The 25263-nt window shown below is 51.2% G+C and overlaps 11 protein-coding genes across 11 annotated transcripts in view; 5 read left to right on the top strand and 6 right to left on the bottom strand.

The window, feature by feature from the left end:
- F5J12DRAFT_475345 (P-loop containing nucleoside triphosphate hydrolase protein) overlaps positions 1 to 1163 on the top strand; it is a 2075-nt gene extending 912 nt beyond the window's left edge. The window contains exons 4-7 of the mRNA XM_051739607.1: positions 1 to 338; positions 406 to 664; positions 728 to 770; positions 834 to 1163. The exon at positions 1 to 338 is cut by the window's left edge and continues 413 nt beyond it. Coding sequence (XP_051595250.1) covers positions 1 to 338; positions 406 to 664; positions 728 to 770; positions 834 to 846 — 653 coding nt within the window. The 3' untranslated portion in view covers positions 847 to 1163. The remainder of the gene's footprint in view (positions 339 to 405; positions 665 to 727; positions 771 to 833) is intronic.
- Positions 1164 to 1947: 784 nt separating this feature from the next.
- Positions 1948 to 2454, top strand: F5J12DRAFT_727650 (phosphotyrosine protein; the record flags this gene model as incomplete). The annotated part of the gene is made up of 1 exon (XM_051741821.1): positions 1948 to 2454. The coding sequence occupies one exon, from the start codon at positions 1948 to 1950 to the stop codon at positions 2452 to 2454; it is 507 nt and encodes a 168-aa protein (XP_051595249.1).
- Positions 2455 to 2740: 286 nt separating this feature from the next.
- Positions 2741 to 4139, bottom strand: F5J12DRAFT_475292 (P-loop containing nucleoside triphosphate hydrolase protein). The gene is made up of 6 exons (XM_051739606.1): positions 4044 to 4139; positions 3911 to 3987; positions 3757 to 3823; positions 3520 to 3621; positions 3117 to 3409; positions 2741 to 3015 (listed from the first exon to the last, which is right to left on the bottom strand). The coding sequence occupies exons 1-6, from the start codon at positions 4087 to 4089 to the stop codon at positions 2929 to 2931; spliced, it is 672 nt and encodes a 223-aa protein (XP_051595248.1). The 5' UTR covers positions 4090 to 4139; the 3' UTR covers positions 2741 to 2928.
- A 93-nt stretch (positions 4140 to 4232) lies between these two features.
- F5J12DRAFT_862745 (mitochondrial ATP synthase epsilon chain-domain-containing protein) lies at positions 4233 to 4730 on the top strand. The gene is made up of 3 exons (XM_051746939.1): positions 4233 to 4275; positions 4343 to 4478; positions 4535 to 4730. The coding sequence occupies exons 1-3, from the start codon at positions 4244 to 4246 to the stop codon at positions 4583 to 4585; spliced, it is 219 nt and encodes a 72-aa protein (XP_051595247.1). The 5' UTR covers positions 4233 to 4243; the 3' UTR covers positions 4586 to 4730.
- A 1239-nt stretch (positions 4731 to 5969) lies between these two features.
- Positions 5970 to 7031, bottom strand: F5J12DRAFT_475060 (COX4, subunit IV of cytochrome c oxidase). Its single transcript, XM_051739604.1, has 5 exons — positions 6709 to 7031; positions 6415 to 6549; positions 6227 to 6313; positions 6087 to 6150; positions 5970 to 5987 (listed from the first exon to the last, which is right to left on the bottom strand). The coding sequence occupies exons 1-4, from the start codon at positions 6938 to 6940 to the stop codon at positions 6101 to 6103; spliced, it is 504 nt and encodes a 167-aa protein (XP_051595246.1). The 5' UTR covers positions 6941 to 7031; the 3' UTR covers positions 5970 to 5987; positions 6087 to 6100.
- A 437-nt stretch (positions 7032 to 7468) lies between these two features.
- Positions 7469 to 8318, bottom strand: F5J12DRAFT_475168 (uncharacterized protein). The gene is made up of 3 exons (XM_051739605.1): positions 8124 to 8318; positions 7887 to 7972; positions 7469 to 7831 (listed from the first exon to the last, which is right to left on the bottom strand). The coding sequence occupies exons 1-3, from the start codon at positions 8185 to 8187 to the stop codon at positions 7649 to 7651; spliced, it is 333 nt and encodes a 110-aa protein (XP_051595245.1). The 5' UTR covers positions 8188 to 8318; the 3' UTR covers positions 7469 to 7648.
- Positions 8319 to 8759: 441 nt separating this feature from the next.
- On the bottom strand, positions 8760 to 10115 carry F5J12DRAFT_862728 (maintenance of mitochondrial structure and function-domain-containing protein). Its single transcript, XM_051746938.1, has 5 exons — positions 10042 to 10115; positions 9961 to 9988; positions 9674 to 9904; positions 9424 to 9602; positions 8760 to 9355 (listed from the first exon to the last, which is right to left on the bottom strand). Exons 1-5 carry the CDS (start codon positions 10063 to 10065, stop codon positions 8858 to 8860), a joined length of 960 nt encoding a protein of 319 aa, XP_051595244.1. The 5' UTR covers positions 10066 to 10115; the 3' UTR covers positions 8760 to 8857.
- A 2207-nt stretch (positions 10116 to 12322) lies between these two features.
- F5J12DRAFT_862719 (uncharacterized protein) lies at positions 12323 to 14871 on the top strand. Its single transcript, XM_051746937.1, has 8 exons — positions 12323 to 12542; positions 12627 to 12776; positions 12847 to 13367; positions 13436 to 13630; positions 13695 to 13806; positions 13861 to 13912; positions 13963 to 14321; positions 14386 to 14871. Exons 1-8 carry the CDS (start codon positions 12408 to 12410, stop codon positions 14602 to 14604), a joined length of 1743 nt encoding a protein of 580 aa, XP_051595243.1. The 5' UTR covers positions 12323 to 12407; the 3' UTR covers positions 14605 to 14871.
- Positions 14872 to 15044: 173 nt separating this feature from the next.
- Positions 15045 to 16648, bottom strand: F5J12DRAFT_897681 (uncharacterized protein; the record flags this gene model as incomplete). The annotated part of the gene is made up of 2 exons (XM_051748045.1): positions 15045 to 16385; positions 16439 to 16648. 2 exons carry the CDS (start codon positions 16646 to 16648, stop codon positions 15045 to 15047), a joined length of 1551 nt encoding a protein of 516 aa, XP_051595242.1.
- Positions 16649 to 17925: 1277 nt separating this feature from the next.
- On the top strand, positions 17926 to 22096 carry F5J12DRAFT_474878 (uncharacterized protein). The gene is made up of 10 exons (XM_051739602.1): positions 17926 to 18043; positions 18096 to 18133; positions 18211 to 18266; positions 18411 to 18584; positions 18812 to 18878; positions 18945 to 18993; positions 19046 to 19612; positions 19671 to 19694; positions 19752 to 20514; positions 20573 to 22096. Exons 1-10 carry the CDS (start codon positions 18027 to 18029, stop codon positions 21953 to 21955), a joined length of 3138 nt encoding a protein of 1045 aa, XP_051595241.1. The 5' UTR covers positions 17926 to 18026; the 3' UTR covers positions 21956 to 22096.
- A 526-nt stretch (positions 22097 to 22622) lies between these two features.
- On the bottom strand, positions 22623 to 25174 carry F5J12DRAFT_474887 (uncharacterized protein). The gene is made up of 4 exons (XM_051739603.1): positions 24992 to 25174; positions 24871 to 24935; positions 24118 to 24804; positions 22623 to 24061 (listed from the first exon to the last, which is right to left on the bottom strand). Exons 1-4 carry the CDS (start codon positions 25117 to 25119, stop codon positions 22749 to 22751), a joined length of 2193 nt encoding a protein of 730 aa, XP_051595240.1. The 5' UTR covers positions 25120 to 25174; the 3' UTR covers positions 22623 to 22748.
- Positions 25175 to 25263: the final 89 nt, after the last annotated feature.

Below are 25263 nucleotides of genomic sequence, written 5' to 3'. Positions count from 1 at the left end.
GTGGTTTCAAGGACCAGATATACGAGCTTTTCCAGTTGCTGCCGAGCGACACCCAAGTAGTCCTCCTTTCTGCGACGATGCCGGCCGATGTTTTGGAGGTGACGAAGAAATTTATGAGGGATCCCGTTCGAATTCTCGTCAAGAGAGATGAGCTGACGCTTGAGGGTATCAAACAATTCTACATCGCAGTTGAAAAGGAGGAGTGGAAATTGGACACGCTTTGCGATTTGTACGAGACTGTGACGATTACGCAGGCGGTCATCTTTTGCAATACGAGACGGAAGGTCGACTGGTTGACCGAGAAGATGCATCTACGAGAGTTTACGGTCTCGGCCATGGTGGGTAATGGTCCAGAGCAGTGTTTTTCGTGATTAATCCATTTGTCTTTCCCCTTCGTCGGAACAGCACGGAGACATGGAACAAAAGCAGAGAGAGGTTTTAATGAAGGAATTCCGGTCTGGCTCATCTCGTGTCCTCATCACTACGGATCTTTTGGCTCGCGGAATTGATGTCCAGCAAGTTTCACTCGTAATCAACTATGACCTTCCGACAAACCGGGAGAACTACATCCACCGCATTGGACGCGGTGGGCGGTTCGGACGTAAAGGCGTAGCCATCAACTTTGTCACGACCGAAGACGTCAGGATGCTGAGAGATATCGAACGTAAGCGTCATTCATACAACAACTTGATTCGGCAGGTACTGAGGTAGATCCGCTCTGGCGCAGAATTCTACAACACGCAGATTGACGAGATGCCTCTTAACGTTGCGTGAGTATCGTTCGTACTACGCGGCAACTTATCAGTCAGCTAACCATATGCACACATCTCTAGCGATCTCATTTAGATTTATTTGACACAAGATTCGCGGTACGACCGCTATAATTGTGGTCGCCATCGTGGAACACAGTCTTTGGAAATTCTCTTGATTGCAGTACCGTAAAAAGTGATAGTCGTGTTCTCAGCAAGCTGGCAAGCTGTATGGAGATTACCGTTTTCCTAGTACCTCGTTCCTTTGCGTGTCGTGCATATGTAGTCCGTTTACACTGCGTCATGAAAGCGGAAGTGGAGATGCGACATGTGGAACGACATTCTCATACATGCCACACCCTTGCGGATTGGGCTTCACAGGGCCTCACGCAGAAATGAAAAGGACGTGGTATCACTAATGAGCGCCTGGGAGCTCCATAAGCTCAATTCCAGTGTTGCAGCATAGCCTCATGGAAGTGCCGTCCCAACGGAGTCGAGTCTTAACCGGCTCTCGTCGAGGCTGTACCCTCGCTGTTATCGATTTCACAGGTTACGAGGTGCCGTGTATTTTTTTTCCCTTCAAAAGGATCTCGTCAGATTACCGCCCGCCTAGTCCAGCGACAAAAAGGGTCCCGTTGCCGGTTCAAGGCGGATATATTCCCCCCTTTCATCGCCTTGCCCCTCCAACGCTTCGCTTCCGCAGCGCAGAACAGCCCAAAATACAGTCCAGCCTCGCCTTGACCTCAACGTCAGCGGTTTGGCCTAGGCGGCCCAAGCTTCTTCATATACAAAAAAGCAGGGGCCCCCTGCATGTCTGTTCATCTCGATAGCCAAATCGTGCACCCGTGGCATCACTCCCACTCTCGCACCAACACCTCGTTACCTACCAAGCCACGAACCTTTAAGTTCAGGCATATTGCCCTTGACAGCTCCATATCATATCCCGTCAAAAAGTCGTCATGGTGAGTTTGTGTTTTGGATGGATCCCTCATCGCCCTTCCATCACATTTTTTTCATCCGTTTCCTTCGATCCATCTTCGTATTTCTCTTAAATATCATCATCGTCGCCACTTTCTTCTTCTTCACAATGGATACACGCTTGCTCACATACTACATCTCCCAGACACGTCGAGGAAGGCTCAGTATATCTACCACCCATCCTGCAAATCACTCCGTCACACCATCCACATCTACTCCCATGACCGCCGCCACTTGGCCCGCAGCCTCCCCTGTTTCCCGAGAGACACCTTATGCTCTCCGCCCACCCAGCGCTTCTGAAATCCTCCCTCGATTGTTTGTCTCCGACCTCGCTTTCGCAGAAAACTCTGCCTCGCTCGCTTCGCTGGGAGTCACTCACGTCCTCTCCGCCATGTGTGGCCACGTTGCCGTCCCGCGTAACATCCACCTTCAACACGTTCAGTGCAACTTGGAGGACCTTCCCTTTGCTGAACTCGTGGACAAGTTACCTGGGACGACGAAATTTATCCGCGATGCATTACGAGATCCTAATGCGCGCGTGCTCGTTCACTGCGTGGAAGGCGTCAGCCGTAGCACGTCGGTTGTCTGCGCGTACCTTATTGCCGAGTATGGATACACCACTGAGCGGGCTATCCAATATGTCAAGTTGAAGAGACGATCTGCAGAGCCCAATTTCGGGTTCGTACAGCAGCTTCGCGAGTACGCGGACAAGCTACAGCGACTATGAGAAGACTCAGGGTCACTACCCCACGCACATCACACCTACCATACCATGCACCCATGGACACGCACACTCATACAGCAGATGGCGCCACAGATGTTATGAATCTCTTATGACCGATGTTTATGAAGCAGTGACAGTAAAAAGGCCAGGTCATTTGTGCCACCTGCAATGGGTGGCAGTCAGATGATTTCCTCTTCCCTACCCGTCGGACACGCAGACAGACACGAGGTTTCATTCGGGCACTATAACGATATTTGCTTTCGGACCAAAGTGACAATTATCCTGTACATGTATCCTCCACTTTATACCCCTCACGATCCATATTTATGCTATAGGGGGTTTACTGCACTCGTAATAATGCTGCGCAGCTATGCGGCAATAGCAATAACCATAACTATTCCTAGTCCGTCGTCCACTCTATCGTACAAGGTCTTGCTATGTATAATGATGAATATAATATGTGCGGCGATATGATCCTCACGAGCAGCATCCTTGTTTCCTCGTGCCACCCTTACCTATCCCTGTATTGCCGTCGGAAGGCTTCGAAAGCTTCACTCCGGGTGACTGGAGGGTGGGTAAAATGAACCGTGTTACAGTAACGGCGCGAATTGCGGAGAAGCGGTAATTGCGTCAGCGCCTCGACAGGTAGAATCAAGACAACCTACCCTATTATCGTCAAACACGCCCCGTTTTATCTTGTCCAGGATATCACGCGCTGCTTGTTCAAATGCCCAGTCTACGTTCCGACCCGATTTAGCGCTTGCCTCTACAAATAGTAATCCTTCTTCCTTTGCCCACCGCTCAGCCTCCGCCGTCGGAACCTCCCTGCGTTTATGGTTGGCACTTTCCTCGGTCCCGCCGTCGCACAGATCCACTTTATTCCCCACAAGAATACAAGTCAGGTGTGGGTCTGCATGTTCTCGCACGTCGGCTAGCCACGACCGTGCGTCGAGAAAACCTGTGTTTCGAAGAAGCTTGTCGTCAGCAGGTGAAAATGCATTTCCGGGAAAAAAAAAAGGGGGGGGGGGGGGGGGCGGATGGAGCAAATATTCCACGAGAGATACGCACTTGCACGGTTGGTCACATCGTACACCAACAGACAACCCGCGGCGCCACGATAGTACGAACGCGTGATGGATCTGAAGGACTCCGTTCCAGCAGTGTCCCAGCCTGATCGTGTCACGAAGCAGAGACGCGCGAGATAAGCAATGTCAATTTAGGAGTGGGAAAAGCGCATGGCATGTACTACACGTCAGTGGCCAGGCTGTAGGAAACGCGGCATGTGCGTGAAAGTGGGAGACGAACACTGCAGTTTGATGATCTTGCCCTCTTCGGGTATCTCAATTAACTTTGCTCCAAATTCCACTCCTAGCTAGATGAATCGCAAATGGAGCAGAGTCAGTGTCGAAACACGTGTGGTAGAAGAAATCATATGAATATAATGACGAATATCACTCACAGTTGGGTCCGGGTTGGAGAGAAAGCGTTGGTCCGTGAGACGGACGAGCAGTGAAGACTTGCCCACCGCCGCATCCCCTGAGAACGCGCGTCAGTCGAACGGTGGTCAAGGCTGAGCAAGCCCAATGGTCAACCTGTTATTATGAATTTGAGAACATAGTGCCACGTTACACCCGACATCGTGGACCCAGTACAACCGTTGCAAGTGGGGAATGGAAGAGGTCATTGCGTCACAACCTGGGTCGACCCGTCTTCACGGGGGTCGCAGCGGACATTCCCGGGAAAAAGTCGCTGATAGTTGAGGTGTGTGTTTAACTCGCAACATTTGACCACGATGAGCAGTGCAACCTGGCGAAACTTTTTCACGTATGCTATCGCTATCGTTGTTTTGGGCGACTGATTCACCGTCTTATGCTTTTTTTTTTCCTTCCAGGTACAATAAGTACGCCCAAATCACTGCACGAGCCGTTCGCCAGTCATTGAAAGAGACGGAGCGTGTCGCTGCTGAGAAGAGAGGCGTCACCGCCCTACGATACCAGAAGTGGGAGAACGGTGTGGGTGGTACACAGGTGCGAAATGCATACGGCCTACGTATGTTTTACAGTTTGTTCAGCACGTCCTCCAGGTATACCTGAACCCTGACGCGGATAAGGGTCTTGGCAAGCCGGCAGTCTAAACCCATCTTTCGTAGCTTCGATATTCATTCTGATATTGTCCCTCAAATGTGGAAATAGAGTTGCCTGAGTCGTCGATGGAACCACTTGCGTTTGAGGTCGGTGAGGTACAAACTGCGTTCAAATCTGCGCGACCCTTGTACACTACCGCGTCTCTCGTGCCATTCAAAGCTAAGGCTAGGTTAAGTTAATGGGTGGGCGAGGGAACTCTCGCGGCAGCACCGCGATGGTCAAGTCATTTCCTATGCACTACTGGTTCAATGGTCTCTTTCGTGACTGGTGCTTTCCCAGCAAAGAAGCACCATGCGTTCAGGTCTGGCCGCTAGTTAAGCGATTATTCCTTCCAATTCATTTGTTTCAGCATTCACACGTCGTCCTTAATGCTGATGACAACCTAGCGTTCCAGTGATGGCTATTGTTATACCATGGTGACACCGATGTCATCCTTGTGGATTGCGAAGTGCTTCGCTTTTCGCCCACATCAAATTTATTGAACATTCATTTCCGCGCCCCCCCCCCTCCGCGACCTAGCGTATTGACCTAGGGGTCGTCATCACCGCAATGGGCTGTCCGCCATATTACTGATGTGGTTGTGATGGTTATGCGTACACACGTCGGCCCGCTTCTGTTCCGTTCCACGTATTGGTTGTTCTCCCACCCCTTTTCATGGACTAGACCGCATACGTAGTTGAGACGTGGTCTCATATGCTGCCTGTCCCTTGCCCACTAGATCGGTGCGGACAGGTGTGGACCTGATTGAAGGCATCTCGCCTGGACAGTATTGCGGGTTCAATTCAGCAACTCAGCAATAAATGACTTTAGGATCCCCGGAGCCCAGTAGTACACTGGTTTGGGTTCGCTCGAGGTGGTAGTGTAGTCAACCGAAGGTGTGACAAGCTTCGTCTCACCACACTCACTCTAACGAGGCTGACAGCCTCAACATGCCAAGGGAAGCTGTTAAGGAAAGGAAGCAAAGAAAGCAAGGGGTCAATGTAAGTAGAAAGACCTGATGGAAATACAGGAAATAGAGGCACGGAACGTTGCGACTGACAAGTTTGAGGTCAAAATTTTGCTTCCTTCGACCGTAAAAGCTATGTATGGCTTCGAATATCGGGGCTTACTCTGTCCCTCAGCATCCACAGGGACAGAGCACTTTGCTGAATCTCTCAGATAGAAAAACCACGTACGCAGAGAGAACAGTTGCGAAAACTACTATAACAGCATTTGGAAGCGAAGAAGGCAGGCAAATAATACTTGATCTCCTGGCGTTTCATCCATTACAGTATATTGTCCATCAAAACACAAGGGCGGCACAACTTCGTACCGGCGTACCCTACATGTCCGTGATCCGGTAGATAGCAACGGACCTCACACAAAAGGCTCACCTTTTATCCGGTAATCTCACTTCCTCAACACAGTGAGGAGCGACGACGAACCAAGTAAAATAGAAGATAAAGGGAATGATGTCAATAAGTGGGGAAGAAAAGGACACGTTGGATCTACCAAACGACACGCTTTTACTTGTTCGTAACAAAACCTTTCCCAGAGTACCCTTCTGACGATATACCTGAAGATGAGGGCGGGAGAGGGGCCGTCAGCGTGACGCCAGAGCAAGTGGAGGAGTCGGGGGGACTCTGGCGTACCTGTGATGGGGTTGAGTTTTGCTTCGCGTGCACGTTCGTTGGATGCTTCTTCCCATTCGCGGTTGAGAGTCTTGGGTGGTGGTGGAGCTGTTTATAATTTTTATACCAAAACACAGAACGAAGAATCAGTCCGTCAAACATCCGGGAAGGAGGGAGTTGGAAGGCACAGTGAGAAAAAAAAGACGTACCAAATGACCTGATCGCGAAATACGTCATTGCTGCGACACCGATGAGACCCGAAGTTGCGAAGAAGATTTTAAGCCCTTGACCCGGAGGGGAAACCGGAGCTCGAGGTCCATGAGGTCCGAAAGCGACGTAATAGGCTATTCTCGAGCGAAGTGATGGAAAAGAATCCAGTGATATCACGACACGGACACGTTCAAACCCAACGTTCATTCAAGACCGGAAAACATGAAAAATGACACTGTAAGAACAACGAACGCGAAAAAAGAGACGCTCAAGCGTGAGGCGAACCTACGCACCAGCTTTCTTTTCATCGATCGACAGCTGTTTCCAATCTTTCTTCTGCAACTCCTCGAGTTGTCGGTGTACGAGGGCCTGATCGCTCTTGGACATTTGCTCCCACTGCGCCTCCATGTTCGAGAGCGGGATGACGGACTGTGCGGGTGCAGCTGTCGGCGAAACAGGCGCGTGTGCTGCGGTGGTGAGACGACGCAATGCAACGCGCGAGCGGGCCAGGCAGATGGCTTGCATGGTGGAAAGCAAAGGAATACTGAACCGTGTTGGCAGAGAAAAGAAAATGGCTCAACGGATATTAGCGGGGCAAGGCGTGGGAAAAGCACACAACGACATGCCCGGGGGTGTTGATCGGCTGCCACCGGGTTGCACTGGGTATTCACGCGAACTTCACAAATGTACCGTGTCAAGCATGTTAGCCACTACACTCTCAGTACATAGTCCGGAGAGACACCAAGGAACACTTTTGCAAGGTGGAAGCATCGAGAAAGAAAGAAAGAAAGAAAGAAAAAAAGAAAAAAGGAAGACGACATGAAGATAATGTGACAGATGAAGCAGCAGTTTAGCAATACAAGGATATCATATCATCTTGCTCAAGCTCCGTCCACAGGAGCAGCAGGTCCAGTGCAGTCGCGTGAGATATGTCTAAACGCAACGTTAACCACCTGGCACAAGCAAACTACGGCACCTCACTTACCCCTCCGAACCACAAGTGTAGCAAGCACGCCTCTGAGGCTGAGGGCAATCGCGGCTAATGTGACCCTAGTGGGACACACACCCTCAGCAGAGTGTCTGCCATCTACACAGACCAACTTACCATTCCAGAGCAGTTATAGCACTTGGACCCCTGCACACAGTCCCGAGACAGATGACCTACGCCGCCGCAAGAGTAGCTGCCAAGACACGTATTAACATTCCGCACCCTCCACACTCAGGAGCGACACATTACCAAGTCTTGCCGCCGCCGCCGAAACCGCCGAAACCTCCGCCACCGTAGCCAGCATTACCGCCAGCACCCTCAGGGCATGCACGAGCAATATGCCCAACCTTTCCGCAACGGTAGCATTCCGTACCAGAGGATCCGAACCCGGCGCCGTAGCCACTATTGTTTTGAGTGCAATCACGGGACTTTCCACAATATGAGCCCAATCAACAGCCAAAAGAGAAAGGTTACGCGGCGTACAATATGACCTTCCAGACCACATTTGTAGCATGACTTCACCTTTGCTTCCATGGAGCAATCACGAGAGACATGACCTTCCATGCCGCCTACATGACAAGTAGTGTCGAACGACGGATGATACGTCAGACACCCATCCAACCTCCAACATCAGGAAAAGCAGCTTACAGTTGTAGCTGATACACCACAAGCACCAGATGAGCACCGTCTCTAACACATCACGTGACGATTAAACATTACCATGTAGGCGTGCCAGCCTTGGGACAGTTCGCAGCTTGATGGCCGACTGATGGTTGAGTTCCATTTTAAAGAAATGGTTGATCGTTTTGCGTGGTGGTTTGCGTCAGGATGTGGGTGTGGGAGAGAGGTCACAATAAAAGGCGCGTGAGCAACGTCAATATATTGCATTGCGATTGGAGCGAGTGGTCGAGAACGTGATCACATATGCGTCATCGGTAATATATGAAAAGCAAAGAAGATGAACACAACGGTCCACGTCAGCGCCCTACCACACGCGGAAAATGATTGAAACGAAGGAGGACAAGAAAGGAGTAGACGAATGGCGCCTAAGTCGCCGGAAGCGACCCCCTCTCGTCAGGTAGACAAAGAAGTGCCGAGGAAAGGTAGAGCGAACAACACGAAATCACCACGCACAGCCTCCACAGTTGAAACATCCTCGCAGAGCAGACATTTTTCTTTTTCAACAAGATGTGACCTGCGGGGAAATTTTCATTAGGGGGCGCCCGAATCATGCACACTCAAAAGTCCTCCTGCACGAGTCGGCCGTGATTCGTGCAAGAGGAGCCCAAAGAAATAAAGGACGGAACACATACCTTGTATGAGATGGTGGTAGTTGGAGGTCAAGGGGGTATGTAGCAGGAAAAAGAGGGAGTCGGATGCCATAATCAAAGGCAATCTCGGACACGTGGTGATCACGTGCCAGACTGTACACACTAATACTAATACTAAATAGCTCATTTACCCAACTCCTTCGAGTTGGAGTTCTCTGCCTTCACAGTCCGCTTCTCCTTGTCATCCACGCTGTCTTCCAACTCAGCGCGCCCTATTGTCGCCTTATTGTCCACCAACGCATGCAACGCAATCACCGCCCTCAATAGACTGCTCAAATACACCACCAACAACTCATCGTTCGTGCTTGACGTGAAGCTCTGCGTCAGCGTCGCATCGCTAAGGTCAGGCAACAAATTCAGCGCATCTTGGAGATGGTATATGATTTGATGGTTCACGGGTAACTTGCCCTCGGCCACGTCCAGGAGGTAGGTGTGGATGTCTCGCAGTCGTGATTGTAGCCCTTGTAAGGACGCAAGCTGTTCGCTTACGCGCGTTGCGAGCGTCGTCGTCGTCGAATCCTTAATATCCCGCAAAAGATGTTCGACTCCGATTTCTTCGGCTTCTTCTGCCTCGATGGCTGAAGGGACGTGCAAAAACGTTTTCCGTGTCTCCGTACCGTCCTGGCAAAATCGTTTCACCACGTCTCAGACATGATGAAAATAGATGACATCTACACTGAAGACCTTACGTCTTTGATCTCTTCCACCGCATAGTATGCATCTGTGGGGATGCCAACAGTGTCTGGTCGCACGTCGATAATAACCATGATCGGTTTGGCGATGAACCGTTTGAACAGGTCGTTGATTTCCTGGTCCGAAGCCCGAAGTTTTGGGCCCGTATGATACCAGCCAATCATCCGTTCTCGGGCTGATCAAGTGTGGCACACACCACATGGAGAATTGAGGGAAATAACGGGAAAAAAGGCAGGGAAGACACACCGTTAACTTTCCTAAACATATCATACATGCCCTCTATGTAATTATGATCCAAAAACCACGTCTTGCTATCCTTCTCGTCCTCTTCAAACGGGATCGCGAATGAATTGGCGACGTTGACAGTTTTGCCGTTGTCTTGTCCCAATAGAACACCAACGACGCGTTTTGAGGACGTACGTGACACGGACCGGGCATGATGGTCTGTCACGGAGAGCAGAACGAGAGGGTGGACGACTAAGAAGCAGTTCAGGATCTGGGGTGTCAAATGAGTGCGAGCTAGTGGCACTCGCCTACGGTCGTGTTAGCCAGAGCTGTTAACTGTAAACCAAAGTCGTCAGTTCATTGAAGAACCACGACCATATGGCACTTACTTGTTCGCTGGTGGAGGCGACCATGATTGGGGACGGCGTTCCTCTGCAGGCGCAGCTGACTTTCGAGTTTGTAGGACGCGCGTCCTTGTTGACGGGTGTTTGTACTAGTCCCTATGTTATAGCTATTACGACTATTAGTCTAACGTGTCCTCCCCAATAACACACTCCCCGCGTCATATCTCGCCTTCCCTTCTTTTCATACGCGGGGATGAGACCGTATCTTTCGTGAAGAGCCACTGGGAGAATTTGGAGAACGAGAGTTGAAGCATGACGGGTTCGGTCGCGAGTGGTGTCTGTTTCGTCGATGACTACGATCGGGTATACATTCCACATGAACGTGTCATGAGCGAAAGTATGTATCGGCAACACGAACGTGATCGCGCCGCCGGATCTCTTGTTTCCAAGGTATGCACGGCGTCTCAAAGCGAAGCATCTCGAAGAATGTGATCATATTGTTCCATTAAACCCTTCATCAGAAAACCACACCGACGCCCCAGGATGTAGGGGGAGGGGGAAAAAAGAGCCTCACATGATCGTCCTCCTATGCACACAGCCTGTCGTGGGTAAGACTTTCGATCTTCTCTTGCTTATCCCGCGTGGATGAGAAGGGCTCTAGTACGTTCTGGGGAAGTCCCAGGTTGACTGGTACCGGTCAGCACTATACCCAATGGAAGAAAGGAATGGCATGGCCGATGCACACCCCACACGCACCTTCAAATAATACAAACGGTTCAGCACAATCACGGCGTGTGGAGCAAGCACCAACGAGACCTGGCTGAAGTTGAGAATGTAATTAGCCATAACAAAATTGCGCCGCACCTTCTTTGCGTTGTTCCCAACTGCATAACGAGACGGTGAGCGCAGGATCCAATACCAAAACCGCGGCTCGCAATCCCCTCCCTCCCTGGGTTGGACCCACCAACGAGCTCGGATCACACATAGGAAGAAGTTCACCTTTAGAAAACCAAGCCCGCACCCGTTCCTGCACGGCGTACAACAGCGGTGCATTCTCTGATGCCGCCTTTGGCCGCGAGACGCGCCCAACGAGCGGGATCATGGGTATTTATTGCAAGTGCACGCCTGCCAAAAATGTGCGCGAGGAAACGAAGAGGGCATTGGCTTCGTTGAGCATTCGATAGGCTGGTTGGAATGAGTCCTTGGTGAAAATTTTTTATTTCAGAGCCACGACCGAAGTGCGAGCAGTCAAATGAGCCTTAAGAACCAATACGTAGGTGCTGTCCTATGTATACTTCAAATACGATAATCATCATAATCACCACCAATGGGCAAGTGACTCCAGCGGGAGACGTAGGACTTGACAGGGACAGATGAAGCGAGCACCAGGCACTGGGCAGGCACCAATTACCTAGGCTAAGCTCGCACTACATGACACTTCACCCTGTTGGAACCCGAGAAGGATTCTTAAAACCGTTGTAATGTACCTCTGATGCTATTCCTCGGGAAACAAGCTACTATGGATTGAATATATATGGCACTGAAACATCGAGGGCTATCTAGTAAGAAGATGGGATCCCGCTAAGTACGAACTCGGATAAGATTGCCCAACAACCAACACCACCATGTTCCCGCCAATGTACACCGCGATTGCAACAACAACCGTGATGAGGATGGCAACGGATTGCTCGAAAAATTGGTGCTAATTAGGGGCTACATTAAGCACAGGATAACGAAAGGTATCCAAGTAACTCACCTCGATTCATGTACTCCACGCCTCTGCGTTGCAAGAGACATCTGAGATGGGTAAAATAAGGTAGCGGTTGAATGAAATCAACATTCACTCTCTTAGCCTCAGCGGCGGTTTCGCAGGAAGCCGTCATTGTCGATTCACGAGTTTCTTGGAAACTTGCCCGCCACGGTTGGAATCTAGCCTCTGCTAGGCGGCATTCCTCCTCCGCCTTAAACGCCTCTAGCTCGAACTTGTCCGAATCCGAATCCAAAACCAACTTCTGCGTCACCAGCTGGGGCATTGCGTCGCCGCCTCGGGGATCTGGTTTGCTACCTCGGGAGTCTGTTGCCCCTGCTTGTACTGCCGTCGCTGCGTTTCCTTTCTGGCTGTATATAAACAATGAGACCGGAGGATTAATGGTTTTTTAAGTGCCTGCTCTTCTGGACATGCTGTTCGTGATGAACAGCATATCCGGAAGAGCAGGGACTTCATGCATATCGTTGGTATGAGCGATAATGTGACGGACTTGTGACTCGGATTACATAATACTCTACCACCTCGGACGGTCGCAACTCTCTTTCATATCGTAGCCGACGCAGACTCGACCCCACCCCAACAAGCAGGAGACCAGCGGCGACTGAGACAGGCAGGCAAAGTTAGCGAAAAGAGAACGAGCGTCATGCCCACAGCAACAGTCAACGGTATAAATGCAACCTCTACCACGAATGGAAAGGCCATTAAATCCAAAAACCAGCTTCGTCGGCTAAAGGCCAAGCAGAAGAAAGCTGCTGCTACTGCTGCGGAGACGACTTCTGTGCGTCATCCTCTTCCTTGGTTGCGATCGCGGAGACTAACACTATCTTCATAATCTGCATTCGCGTGCTCACCGAAATAAAAGGCAACCGGTGTTGTCCAGGCGAAACGCGAACAGGCGCACGACGACGAAGACAATGTTGAGTATATTGTCGAGCAGTTGGACGTGCAGGATCCGACACTTGAAATCTTCTCCGACATTTTTGCTAAATTCCAGGTTGTGTCTGAGGTTCAAGTGCGTCCATTCTCCGTTTCGGCGCTCGTCGTATTGAATGTTGTCATTTCCTGCAACGTAACGGATTCAGGAAAAAGACACCCAACCATCCAAAGGCGAAGTTATCTACTCTGACGACGACATGGCCTCCGACGAAGGGTCAGATGCAGAAGCCAAAGCCAAACCCCTTTCCAAGAGCAAGCGGCGAAAGATGGCACGACTGACGATTGCCGAGCTCAAACAGCTGGTGTCCAAGCCAGAAGCCGTCGAATGGACCGACCCCACTGCTGCCGATCCCAGGCTACTTCTCCACCTCAAGACATACCGTAACACAGTGCCTGTTCCTGCCCATTGGAGTGCCAAACGTGATTACTTGCAGGGGAAACGTGGTATCGAGAAGCCTCCCTTTCAGTTGCCCTCGTATATTGCGGACACGGGCATCGCAACGATGAGAGACGCGATCAAGGAAAAGGAGGCAAATATGTCGCTGAAAGCAAAGACGAGAGAGAGGGTTCAGCCGAAAATGGGGAAGATGGACATCGACTATCAGAAGCTGCATGATGCGTTTTTCAAACATATGACCAAGCCGGTTGTCACAGGGTTCGGGGAGATGTGAGTGTGTAAGATTGTCCATGGATGCCATCTGTATTCTGACGGGATTTCTCGCCACTGCTATGTAGGTACTATGAAGGAAAAGAGTTCGAAACGTCCCTCAAGCATAAAAGACCTGGCGAGCTTTCCCCTGAACTAGTGGAAGCCCTGTCGATCCCCCCTTTGGCACCGCCACCTTGGCTAATTAGCATGCAGCGTTTCGGACCTCCGCCTAGCTACCCCACTCTGCGGATTCCAGGTCTGAATGCACCCATACCAGAAGGGTATGTGACTGTCATCGTGCTTCTCCGAAGACAAAATATGATTTACCCTCTGTTTTCTGATCAGTGCGCAGTGGGGCTTCCACCCTGGTGGATGGGGTAAGCCCCCGCTGGACGAGTACAACCGACCATTATATGGTGATGTCTTCGGTGTGTTGCCTAAAGTAACAGACACAAACGTAGGTGGTGCTTTGTTGTGTTTCGTGTCTGTGTACTGATAGTTCTTTACGTAGGCCGGAGAACCAGTCGAGAAGACACCGTGGGGTGAGCTGGAGCCAGAGGAAGGTACGTATGCGCTTTTCCCCTCCCATGACACAACCTAATGCCCTTCATAGAGGAAGAGGAGGAAGAGGAAGAGTCCTCGGAGGAGGAAGTGGAAGAAGAGGAAGCCGCCGAACCCGCTGCCACGGACGGGTTGCAGACTCCTTCTGGATTGGCGACGCCCTCTGGACTTACGAGTGTCGTCTCGACTGTTGCAGGTGGACTAGAGACGCCAGACTTTTTGGAGCTGCGAAAGACGACGACGCGGGAGACCGCGGAGAGCACGAGTGGTCCGAGGTCGTTGTATCATGTCGTGCCGGAGAAGCAGACGAACGTGCGTGGACTCATGGGGAGCGAGAGGGGGTACGATGTCGCCGCTGTTACGGGTGGGCAGGCAGCTATACCTGTACTAGGAGAAGACCGTGGTACAAAGGTCGGCTGACTCGTTCATTTCTGGAGGGTGCAACTGATGATGATTGTTGCCTCCTGGTGAATAGCGCAAGAATGGAGTGGACGTTTCGTTGGACGCATCCGAGTTGGAAGGAATGTCTACGGAAGATTTGAAACGTAAGTACGAGCAGCACGCAAGGGGATCGGCCGGTGTTCCTGGCTCGAAAGAAGATTTTTCGGACATGGTTGCCAAGGAGATGGCAAAGAAGAAGCAGAAGATGGATAGGGACAGGGAGACGAAGAAGGGGGAGAAGTTCAAGTTTTGAAGTAGGATGTACATGGTGGTGTTTCCCTCTTTTCGTCGCTTTTGAGCCCTCATTACATTACATTCCCGTTTGATGGGATTGCCATTTGGCCGCCCGTTGCTAGTGTTGCACCGAGTTGTAGACTATGTATCTCCTTCGTGGGGATTATTCTTCAGGAGTGAATGATTCTAAGAGGACCGCTCACAGTTGGCAGACACAAGCACTAGCTAAGTACCAGGTTTGCGCCGCCTCGTGGAAGAAACGTATTCTAGCCAACTTATCATTTATGTAACTAAGTTCACCAGTTCCGTGCCTCGATGCAACATGCTGCCTTCTCTTGCGGTCAGTAACTGAATATCAAGCGAATGTGTAGATGGTACCTAGTGACATATGCTAAATTCTGTAAAGTACTACAGTAAATGCACACAAATAGAGTGACGACGAAATTGTCCTCGACTACCTCAATAGCCCATTCCGTCACTGGCCTCCTCATGGCCAGTCAGTACCCTGCGTATCCGAGTATTGACTACCTCTGCCAAGGGCTGATTTCGATGCCTCTTTGCCACCTTACGCCACGCTCTAGTGCGGGCCTTACGTCCCGCTGGAACACCAAGATATGTCAAGTGCGGGAGAAGATTCGAGAGATATTCAGCGACAGGCGCTTTTGTAGAGATGTATGAGCCGCAGAAATCAGCGAGCCATACGTTTGACCCTCGAATTACAGTGCTCTCTGCGGGGCGTAGACACATACCCAATGCAAAGTTAACGGAGAGTGAGAATGTCCGAAGCCTCGGACTGCAGCCGATGAAATTCGCGACTCCAAGCGAAGTGAGACGTGTTGGAGTCGCCTTGCTGTTTGATCTGCGCAGGTGGAGGTGTTCGAGGCGTGGCCAAGCTTGACCCATCTTCTCGATGAAGCAGTCCGATAGATCGATATGATAGTAAGTTTGAATCGCGAGGGTTCGGAGATGCTTCAGACAGAGACAAGGTTCTATGGTGGACTGTTCAAGAACGAATGCCGATGAATTTAGTGGCACGACAGTGGACATTATCTGCAACGATTCCAATAAGGGATACTTCGATGGGATGAGCACGAGAATCTCTTTCAGTTCCTGCGAGTAGCTTTCATCGTCCCATGAATGTTGTGGCATAGAGATGGAAAGAGAAGTGAGCCGGTCCAGGCACGTGCTGGACATAATTTTCAGAGCAGTTGGCGCAGACTCGTGTAAAATGAACGTATTCAACTTTGGTAAGAGCCGATGTGAAATTAGACTCCGTTCCAGGAAGGGATGGTTTGGACATGTAGATGTCCGTACCCCGAGCTTTTCAACCTCGTTCCAAACCTCAAGACCGTGTTCCAAAAGTTCCTCCCAACAGCTGACAGCACAGCTGACAAACTGTTTAGGGTCCAACCAAGGTAATAATGAGGAGGCACGGGTGACACTTAACCCCGCAACCTCGATGAACGGGTGGGATGGTGAGCGCAGAACCAATTTAAAGTGGGTGGTTTGATGACCCTCGAAGTTTAAATAAAGGCGGGAAATATTGCGTCTGGAGAGAAGTTGAGCGAATGCCATAACAGTATCTGTAACCCGTGAGTTGCAAGTAGCCCCCTCCAAATTGATCGAGAGCACTTGTAAATTAGGGAAAAGTAAATCAGGAGATGGGGAATCCGCGAGAGACTGTACGACTTTTGCGTCAACTGGAAGACCACTCGAACTGATGTAAAGGCTTCGCGCTTTGCGGGTATATCGCTCGATAACCCTCCAGTCCACGTCACTCAAGGGACGAATGATGGTTTGCTGTTACATATTTGTCAGCTTGATATCAAGACGGGCTCAGCGTATACACTCACAGTTGTTTTCTTGGTTGCATCATCAACTACTTCACCGACACATGACAGCAATGGGTAAAGGGAATCAATACCATAGAACGTTCGCCAGAGGAGATCCGTCGCTGGTTCATTGAAATTGCGACAAGTCTGAGCTAGTAAACGTAGTCGGGCGTTGTCAACAAAGGAGAAAATATGGCGAATGATTTCGTCGATCTGGAGACAGTGATGCATGTAGTGTAAGTTGCGGAATGAGATATTCGAGCTAACGGTGAGTCCTATCAAGGACACAGAGGGGGAAACGATACGATGCCATTTTCCCCTCAATATTGTATGGCTGACTCGGAGTTCGAGTTAGTTCCCCTATACGATTGGAAATTCGAGAGAGCTCGTTTGGCAAACAGGTTCGCCCATTCATGGACGTCATTGCACGGACGACAGTAATGAAATCAAAATGCACGAGAGTTAGACCATTGTAGTAACCGCCCGATGGATGATGCTGCGCTGCCGCCATCAAGCGCCAAGCTAATTACCTAGTCAGCAGGTCCGGTCGCACACCAGTGGACCAGAGTGGACCTTGCCAAAAAGTACTCGCAGAATCTTCCGCTGCGATGTAATCAAAACGTGAGGTGGAGCAAGATGACGAAGCTTCTCAGCCGCACCCCGGGTTGTCCGTCGTTCTGCTCGCTGATCGAATTTTATTTTATTCAACCCATTCACACGTCTAGTAGGACTCACTGTCATGGTCGTTGTCGCGGCTCGACCCACCGTCAAGCTTGGATGACTGCCTGGATTCGGTGTCGACTCCTCAAGGTAGCGGACATAAGTTTGAGGTGATGATGGGCTCAAGACGAGCTGGACCTGAGCTACATAGGGCCGAAGCCATATTATGTATGGTGTAAACCTACTCAACAAATGACCTCGAGATAGTCAACATCTGCACTCTGTACATCCTACAAAGTTGGCTTCGTCCACGGCGATATCGTGACGGGGTTCCATGAGGTGCTCTCGATGGCACGACCTCTTGTTTGGATGACGTAGCTTGACTCAAGCTCATGGAATAGATGTGTTATCTTCGTATTTTATCATCGAGTGCTTGCGGAGGGGTGCGGTGCTGGTCTAATCGACCTTAATGGGAGTGATGCCTGGCATATTAGACAGATATGAGCTAAGTTTGAGTGACACCAAATTTATGAATCTTGTGATGGCGGCAAGGCACGGCGACTGCTCCACTGATGACCTGGGAGCAATTCGAGCCATGCCATCTGGCAGGGCTGTGCTTTGATGAGAGCGCCCGAGTCCAACTTTTTCCCTCTTCCAACTCGTCCATGAGTGCCAGTTGGTGAGCTCGTGTTGTCGACTTGCTGCTGGTAGGTTGCCTCGCCTCCTCTCTCTCAAACTATCGTGCCCGGTAATGAACGTTCATTGGCTCATCGAAACCTAAAGTTTAACCACGCGGTGCCCACATTCTTAGAGTCGGTCGGAATAGTAGCTGCTCTCAATTCTCACTTCCTTCACTTGCGGTCCCTCTTAATTCGCGTTCTATCCAAGTGTTGACCCACCGACTGACTGCAAACCACCGTGAACTAACGAAACGTATCGCTAACCCGTCATGTCCAACGTTAGGATGTAAGTTCATCGACTCGACCCATTTGCCCGACCGACCATCTCTGTACTCCAGTGCCCTCCAACCCCCTCCCAACGTCGACTTTGTAGTGGGTACGTTTCAAGTTCATTGGTGCAACGCAGCCTCGAGATTGGCTTGGTCTGATTGATGTTTTTGTGACAATATGTAGGTTATCCCGGAATACCACCGGGCGCTCGAGATCGCCCACAGGCCGCCGTCAAAGGTGTACGTTCCCGCTTTCGTCCTTGAACTGAATACCATGCTCATCCGATGTTTCGATTGGGTACTTTTATGGCATAATTTGAACCATGACTACCTCTTCGCGACTTACCTCCTTTCCGCTACTCCTTGAATCCCGTCCTCAATCAGGCCGTCGAAGTTCGTGTCGGACCGCAGGGAGCCAAAGCAAAATGGGTAAAAGTCGAACTCAAGAAGATAGAGACACTCCCAGGTGGTGGTCAAGCCAACTCCTATTACGATCATATCGGCTCCAGCCCAATCATCCTCTGGCAATCTAGTGAAGAGTACAGCATGCTGCAATCTGTGAGTCTTCTCGTTTGCCAACCCCTTCCTTCGTGTTTTCCTCCCGCCGTACAGGCATTCGTTGTACTGCGGCGTTTGAGGTTAGATCGGCGATTCGCCTTGTCCGGTTTACGTTAGGGTGCGGATTACTGAGCCACACCCATGGACTGCCCAAATATCCGATTCTGCGCTTGGGCTGCTGGTTGAACTGGTGAAGTACTGACACACGCATCCTTTTCATTTGACAGCAAGATTTCCCGTTCTTGATTCGGATACCTGAGTCGATACCACCAAGTATTGCACTCGAAAAAGGGGGTAAGCGACACTCTACATTACCTGGTCTGCGTGTATGCTGCGGCTGACCCTATGTTTTTTCTCCAGCCGGCATTCGATATGAGCTCGTGGCGACTGCATGCACTCTTGGTAAAAAGTGTGTGCTCACATCGCCTACGTAAAAACACTCGAATTGATCTCACCCTCAGGGGCTTCTTCCGCCGCCGCAAGACTACAGTCGTCTCACAAGCAGCGACGATTATCATCGACAAGCACGAACTGCATTCTACATGGCCAGTCTACTCCCAAGCTGAATCCCGTTCGGTACTCCAAGACGGCGTCCGTCTTACTGTCGAACGTAGGCAGACGTGCTATGGTCCCGGCGATCGCGTCTCCATCACAGCCATCCTCCGACCCGAAACTGTGCAACCGGTCATACTACGCGGATTCGAGTTCACCCTGAGAGAGACGACGGTGTTCAGGGCGGGTCCACATGCATCAGGGGCTAGTGGCGGTGGCGCGAACAAACGAACTGGTCCGCAAGTTCGTGTTACGACTATTGGCGAGCAGAAAGTTCCGTTGAGCGCGACAATACATAATGGGTCACAACATAAAGCCGAGTTGGGGTGTTTGATTCCTAATACGCATACCACGACGTCGTTGAACGCAGCGAGGCATATTGATATTACATATGTCATCATTGTTCGGGCATGGACCGGAGGAGCATCGCAGAGCGTGGCGATGGAGTTACCGGTCATCGTGTCGAATTGGCCTAGGTGAGTGGTTCTCTATGGCTCGGCCGTTGCTTCGAGTTGACCCACCGATTGGTTATAGGAATGTGTCAGAAGAGGCTATCAGGTTAGTCCATCCTCTATCGCTGATTATGCTCATGGACTCACGTTGTGTTCGACATAGACGCATCGGCCCTGCGCCTAGCCTTTGCATGACCTCCCCATCTAGTACGGCACCCACCGTTCCGATCACGTCGACTACGCCACACCACAACCTATCTAGTGGTTTCTCAGGGGTGCAGGATCACACTTTCTCGTCGGCTCCAGCAGGAGGGACAGCCGGACGCGGCTCTCTCCTCCCACCTCGTCAACACGTCCAATACAGTTCCGCGCCTATTGGACACAACGGAAATGTACGGCGTGATGCCCAACTCGAGGTCGATGAACTAGGGGGGTTGATGTATGGCCGTAGAGGATCAAACACGACTGTTGACCATCCCGGGTTTGGCGTTGGTAACGGCGCCGGTCAGCAGTCTGGAATGGCTCGTATTGAGGAGGACGTCGCAAACTTGACCGCGGGTGCCGATATTACAACTCGACCTTCGTTCACGGGCTCCGTTGGGGCTCCTCAGCATAGACGTCGGCCGAGTGCGACGGGTAGCCAAGCGGGGCATCATCAGAACCGGCTCACCATTACGAATTATAGCGAAAGAGAGGCAGAGGCACTTGCGGCTGAGAACATGAACCTGGACTCGTCGGGCGGGGGCGGTACTAGTAGCAGCGTTAGTGGTAGTAGGCCGGGGCCGAGGCCGTCGTCGGGACCGCGCGGTCAATGGCCGACTGCAGAAGATGAAAAGACGCAATTGTACGAGAGTGCCGTGGCCAGAGTTCAGAAAGTGCAGGGAGCTGCTGCTGCCATGGCGAACGGAGCACAATCGCAGGATGACGTGAGTGCGGCCCAGCTTTTATTAAGTCACGCATTGTTTGACTGATGCGATTTGATAGTCCCTCCAGCCCACTTCTACGAACGTGACGCCAAAGAAGTCCGCGACGTCTTGGCCGACGGCCGAGGAAGAGAAGATGCGGCTATACGATCAAGCACAGGCAATTGCCAAACGAACGCAGGCCCTTGGAACGTACTCGCCATCTCTCCACAGTCGTACAAGCTCTGAAGCCAACGGTCTTCCGCGTGCTAATTCGCCCTCGCGTGGAGCGAATGGCGGGATGCATACTGCTGCAGCAAGTCCCAGTGTAACAATGTCAGCGGGAGCAGTGCTCTACCAATCTGCGCTATCCTCGATGAACTCCAAACCATCTAATTCAAACTTACGTAACGCACGCACGTCGCCCGGGCCACAACAGACCACGACAGTGTCGAGCACGCGTCATGTGCCGCAGTACCCAACTGCAGAGGAAGAAAAGGCGGCGTTGAGGCGGTACCACGAAGCCAAGCTTGCTGTAGATCGAAGCCAGAACACACAATATGCTTCCAAGGAGGGTATCGTCACTCCTGCTCCGGTATCGTATGACACGCTGTACCCACAAGGTGCTTCATCTTCATCTTGCGGACCGGTAGCGAGCTCGAGTCATGCTGGACCCGTAGACGAATTGCCGCCTCCATTCGACGCTTCTGGAAGTCGTCAACAGGAGTATCTGACAGAGAAGGAAAGAATGAGAAGACATTACGAGGCACTAGATGCTGGATCGCTTGGAAGTCCTCCTCCAGGACAGGCAACCTCTAATCAGACTTCCTCGCCGGCTTATCCAACATCGGTACCGCCGTACGCTGCGCCCCCCTCGGTGGAAAGCGAACTGCCTGAGAAAGAGATTTTACGCAGACGGTACGCGGAGCAAGACGCTGCTGCGCTTTCTCAGCAGCAATCGTCACCGGAAGGTTATCAACCCCCTCTTTCGCCTCCCCCACGTGTTAATGGGACGCGTGCCCAGCCTGTTCCCCCCATCGTGAATGGAACCAGACCGCTGACAGCAGCAGAAGAGAAAGCTCAGCTGAAAGCCAAGTACGAAGCGGAAGCGAGAGGGTCGAATAACAATAGCAGTACGAACGGACATGGGCTGATTAACAGCAGCTACACGTCTACATCATATCATCCCTACGCCAATGGCGGCGCATCACGGGGCTCCCCACCGCCCTTGATGCCCCGACCCCCGGTAGAATACATTCAAGAAACCCAAGAAGAAGACTTACGTGGACGATATTACGATAGTGTCGGCGTCGAGGAAGCTCTACGAGGCATCCCGGCGATGCGTCCGATATCTCCCATGCGGAACCCACACCTTGATGTCCGTCCTTTTTCCCCATTTGACGTGGGGCTTGGCTACGATGCGACAAATTCCCCGCGCTCGCCGCGTCCACCACCCCAGCATTGAGTTTGATGCACTCTGTATATGCCTTATTTCTTTTCCGTTGTTCTTTTTTACTTCTTTATTCTCCCTCTCCTTATTCGATTGTTTTGTTACTTGCAGTTTTCCTGTCTCTTTTAACCTTGTCTCTAATTTTTCTACTCTGCTGCACGTTCCTTACCTTGGATATATATATACCAGTTTTGCTACATAACGTTAGCGATAAATGCCTGTTCCAGTTGGGTTCATTTGTTCCTCAATCGCGCTGAAGCGTGAAGCTCGGGGGTGGTATAGTTGTTGAATTCTGCGATGAGTAGGACTTCGATCAGCTTCAAAATAAAGACGTCAACGCCGAGCTGTCACGAATCCCCTGCGAAGGACGTCTCCGTAACTTCAGTACACTTTCATGCAGCTGCCAATTTGAACCGTTGCGTGTGTTCGGTACAATACAATGTGAGAAAGCGGGCGTCGCCAAAAAAGAGGAATCACTACAGTACTACATAAGACAGGGGAAAGCTGTAAAATAACACTACATGCATACCATAACTCGACATATTTGTGTTTGGTGATTGGCAGGTGAAACTTGAGATCTTGAGAGCTTGATGCGGCATGGCCAGACCAGATGGGTCGGAACAGGACCAACACGCACCATTCTGATTCCCTCACTCTCCTTCTCCACCGAATCTACCGACCACTCGTCCAGCTGAACCCAACCTTTCATTTTCTTCCAAGTTTTTTCCCCTCTCACTCGTACATGCGTCGATCTGCTTGCATACCCCACTCAGCCTCACACTCGGTATTCCCCTCGTCAAAGCCAAATTCACCTCTTCCGTTTTGTTTTGTTAGTTCCTGCAGACGTGGGACCATTCACCGCCGTCGGTTGTGCGGGCACAACGTCATACACATCTCCGGCATCCGCAGCCTCGGATTTGCGTTTCCGACCACGACCGCCCGCCCCCGGTGGACCGGTAGCGGGACCACCGATATTCGCATTCGGTGCTGGGGGAGAAGCTTGGATTTGCAAAGGCGAGTGGTGTATAGAGGTACGGTTGGGGTTTTGGTGAGGGGGAACGGCAACAGGCATGCGGATCGAAGGGGGTATGGCCACGATATCACCGCCATCTTGAGAGGCTACTTCATCCAAAAATGCATGTAGCTGCTCAGAAGAAGCTCCGGCTATTTTTGACTGGGGTTCCCTCGCTGTTGCTGCAGCTGCGACAGATGGATCTAAACGTTCAGCCAGACGATCAAAATCCGTATCCTCGTCGTTCGTGCGGGGCATGTCCATCAGGAACGCGTCAAAATCGAAGTCCGGAGCAGCAAACATGTCAATGTCACCAGTAGTATTTCCTCCCACTGCGCTGTCATTGCCACCTAAGGCGCTACCATCGCCACCTCCTCTGTCGGGAGGGTTGCCGCTCACTCCGTCCGCATGGTTAGGATTCGTGACGTCGAGCGAGGTAGGGTCGATTCCGAGCGTTTGAATGAACGAGTTGATGTTGGACTGGAGTTCGTCTACGTCACTGCTAATCTCATCTGTGGTGCGATACGTCTTTTGAAGACGTTCTTCGTGCTTTTCGAATGGCACGAGTTGATCGGCGTCTGAGGCACCTCCCAGAAGTGAAAGTGTAAAAGGCGAAGGGACATCGGTGGGTGCAGTTACTTCGAAGGAAGGAGTACACGAATGATTGTCGGTATGCATGTCCATGCCTGCGTTGACGCCGTTACCAAAGTGGAGACCGTCGTATGGTCCGATCAGCTGTTGCTGGTTCTGCGGGCTGAGCTGGTGCGGGAACATATCATTTGGGATGGATTGGTTCTGAAGTGCGAGAAGGAGTTTCTGCATTTGGGATGGTGAGTTGAGGACTTGAGTCAATGCAGCTTGGACTATGGCATCATTGTTGTTTTGCGGAGTTTGTTGCTGGGCAGCGGTCGTAAGGGAGTTGGAGCTCGGAAGCACGTTGCTGGAAGTATGGAGACTGTCGTGAGTTTGTAGTTGCTGAGGCCTGGGTTGGGATCTTGAATCAGTGGGAGTGGGTGCGTCATTCACAGACGGTTCAATGGAAGCGAATCTAGGGGATGCGAAAGACTCTGAGGGAGCAGTTTTCGGCGTGTCCATGGACCCAAAGAGACCTAAGGCACAAAATGTCAGACTGAACGCGCATATACACGCGCATTGGTGTACGTACTCATAGACGGTGACTGAGTAGGACGGCCTTCATCTTCAGATACATCACTGATCTCAACACCCCCCTTTCCATTCTTACCGTCTCCGATCATCAATCTCTGGGGTTTCCTTGGAACAACAGCATGCGTTCCCCCATGTCCACCATCGTTCTTGCGCATCTGTCCCGCATGACCGAATACGCCAGCCAAGAATTTGACAATACGGTTGATGGTATCTTGGTGCTTCTTGTGTCGTTCACGAGTAATCATGGCTTCCTGCCACAAATGCTGATTAGAGGTCTTGAGTTCGTTGAGGTCAGCTGAGATGGCAGCTTGGTGACGCTTGATGGCCTGAATACCATTGACGATGGAATTGATATCGAGGAGTTGATTCTGAGAAAGACCAACAGTACCCCCAGCACTATCCCTGCTCGAAGTCGCATGTGCGTTGCTATCTTCGCTGGCGTTCATCGCCGACTGTGCTTGTTTCTTACGCTGAATGAGACAAAGCATGTCGGGTTGCCCGCGAATGAAATGGGGGTGTTCAAAGTTCCAAAACTCGGTCTCATTCTCGGAGCGAAGCACGCCTTGTTGGAGATGGGGGATCTTGTGAAAGCCGTACATGTTAAGCTGGCGTACAAAGGAACTGAAGTTTTTGTGCTTGAACCAGCGCCCGAGCACTTCACTCGAGAAGCGTTCTTGGTCAAGGACTGAATGTGGTGGTCATCGCGTATACGAAAAGCGCCAAGATAACGAGGTTGACAGGGAGGACGTACCGAAAAAAGAGTCGCCCGTGTCAGACCACCGTATTAGATCGTGGTCTGCTGGATCGTTTACCATCCTAATCATAGCAGATGAGTTCACGAAGTTGCATAGGAGATGAGATAGAAGCTGTACTCGTATAGCTTCTGTAGGAAGGCAGGAACAAGCTGGCGTGCGGGTTTGTTGAGATGAGATGAACTCGACCGTGGTGCCACTGCAAGCGACGTTTGTGGGTCGGCTGAAACCGACGCTGCTGCTGCCATCGTCGACGTCGTCTTCGTTGTCGGTTGATTCGAGCTTTTGCCTCTGTCGTTGTCGAACAAGATGCGTGGCCACACCAAATAGGCATCAATACCGAAATGGGAACCCTAAACTGGGGATGGCGTCATCCGATGTCCAGACCACTA

The sequence above is a fragment of the Pisolithus orientalis genome, assembly GCF_024613125.1.
Source record: "Pisolithus orientalis strain OTSU chromosome Unknown F5J12scaffold_58, whole genome shotgun sequence".
In the NCBI taxonomy this organism is placed as follows: domain Eukaryota; kingdom Fungi; phylum Basidiomycota; class Agaricomycetes; order Boletales; family Pisolithaceae; genus Pisolithus; species Pisolithus orientalis.
Note: the sequence above shows the minus strand (reverse complement) of the source record. Positions and strands in the feature narration are given on the sequence as shown.

Coding starts and splice junctions, on each gene's coding strand:
- F5J12DRAFT_475060 (XM_051739604.1), bottom strand. CDS start 6,940: ATGCAAGCCATCTGCCTGGCCCGCTCGCGCGTTGCATTGCGTCGTCTC. Junction 6,314..6,414: donor TTTCGCGATCAGGTCATTTG/GTACGTCTTTTT, acceptor AATTATAAACAG/CTCCACCACCACCCAAGACT. Junction 6,151..6,226: donor AAAACTCAACCCCATCACAG/GTACGCCAGAGT, acceptor CCTCATCTTCAG/GTATATCGTCAGAAGGGTAC.
- F5J12DRAFT_862728 (XM_051746938.1), bottom strand. CDS start 10,065: ATGGTCGCCTCCACCAGCGAACAA. Junction 9,905..9,960: donor TCTGGCTAACACGACCGTAG/GCGAGTGCCACT, acceptor ACTGCTTCTTAG/TCGTCCACCCTCTCGTTCTG. Junction 9,356..9,423: donor CGGTGGAAGAGATCAAAGAC/GTAAGGTCTTCA, acceptor CGATTTTGCCAG/GACGGTACGGAGACACGGAA.
- F5J12DRAFT_862719 (XM_051746937.1), top strand. CDS start 12,408: ATGCCCACAGCAACAGTCAACGGTATAAATGCAACCTCTACCACGAAT. Junction 12,543..12,626: donor CTGCTGCGGAGACGACTTCT/GTGCGTCATCCT, acceptor CCGAAATAAAAG/GCAACCGGTGTTGTCCAGGC. Junction 12,777..12,846: donor AGGTTGTGTCTGAGGTTCAA/GTGCGTCCATTC, acceptor TAACGGATTCAG/GAAAAAGACACCCAACCATC.
- F5J12DRAFT_475292 (XM_051739606.1), bottom strand. CDS start 4,089: ATGTCGGGTGTAACGTGGCACTATGTTCTCAAATTCATAATAACAG. Junction 3,622..3,756: donor CAAGATCATCAAACTGCAGT/GTTCGTCTCCCA, acceptor TGACACGATCAG/GCTGGGACACTGCTGGAACG. Junction 3,016..3,116: donor GCGTGTTTGACGATAATAGG/GTAGGTTGTCTT, acceptor CCCACCCTCCAG/TCACCCGGAGTGAAGCTTTC.
- F5J12DRAFT_475168 (XM_051739605.1), bottom strand. CDS start 8,187: ATGGAACTCAACCATCAGTCGGCCATCAAGCTGCGAACTGTCCCAAGG. Junction 7,973..8,123: donor AAGGCTGGCACGCCTACATG/GTAATGTTTAAT, acceptor CTTGTCATGTAG/GCGGCATGGAAGGTCATGTC. Junction 7,832..7,886: donor GTGGTCTGGAAGGTCATATT/GTACGCCGCGTA, acceptor TATTGTGGAAAG/TCCCGTGATTGCACTCAAAA.
- F5J12DRAFT_862745 (XM_051746939.1), top strand. CDS start 4,244: ATGAGCAGTGCAACCTGGCGAAACTTTTTCAC. Junction 4,276..4,342: donor ACCTGGCGAAACTTTTTCAC/GTATGCTATCGC, acceptor TTTTCCTTCCAG/GTACAATAAGTACGCCCAAA. Junction 4,479..4,534: donor ACGGTGTGGGTGGTACACAG/GTGCGAAATGCA, acceptor CACGTCCTCCAG/GTATACCTGAACCCTGACGC.
- F5J12DRAFT_474887 (XM_051739603.1), bottom strand. CDS start 25,119: ATGGCAGCAGCAGCGTCGGTTTCAGCCGACCCACAAACGTCGCTTGCA. Junction 24,936..24,991: donor TTCCTACAGAAGCTATACGA/GTACAGCTTCTA, acceptor TGCTATGATTAG/GATGGTAAACGATCCAGCAG. Junction 24,062..24,117: donor TACTCAGTCACCGTCTATGA/GTACGTACACCA, acceptor TTTGTGCCTTAG/GTCTCTTTGGGTCCATGGAC.
- F5J12DRAFT_474878 (XM_051739602.1), top strand. Junction 18,267..18,410: donor CACAGGCCGCCGTCAAAGGT/GTACGTTCCCGC, acceptor GTCCTCAATCAG/GCCGTCGAAGTTCGTGTCGG. Junction 18,994..19,045: donor GCATGCACTCTTGGTAAAAA/GTGTGTGCTCAC, acceptor TCTCACCCTCAG/GGGCTTCTTCCGCCGCCGCA.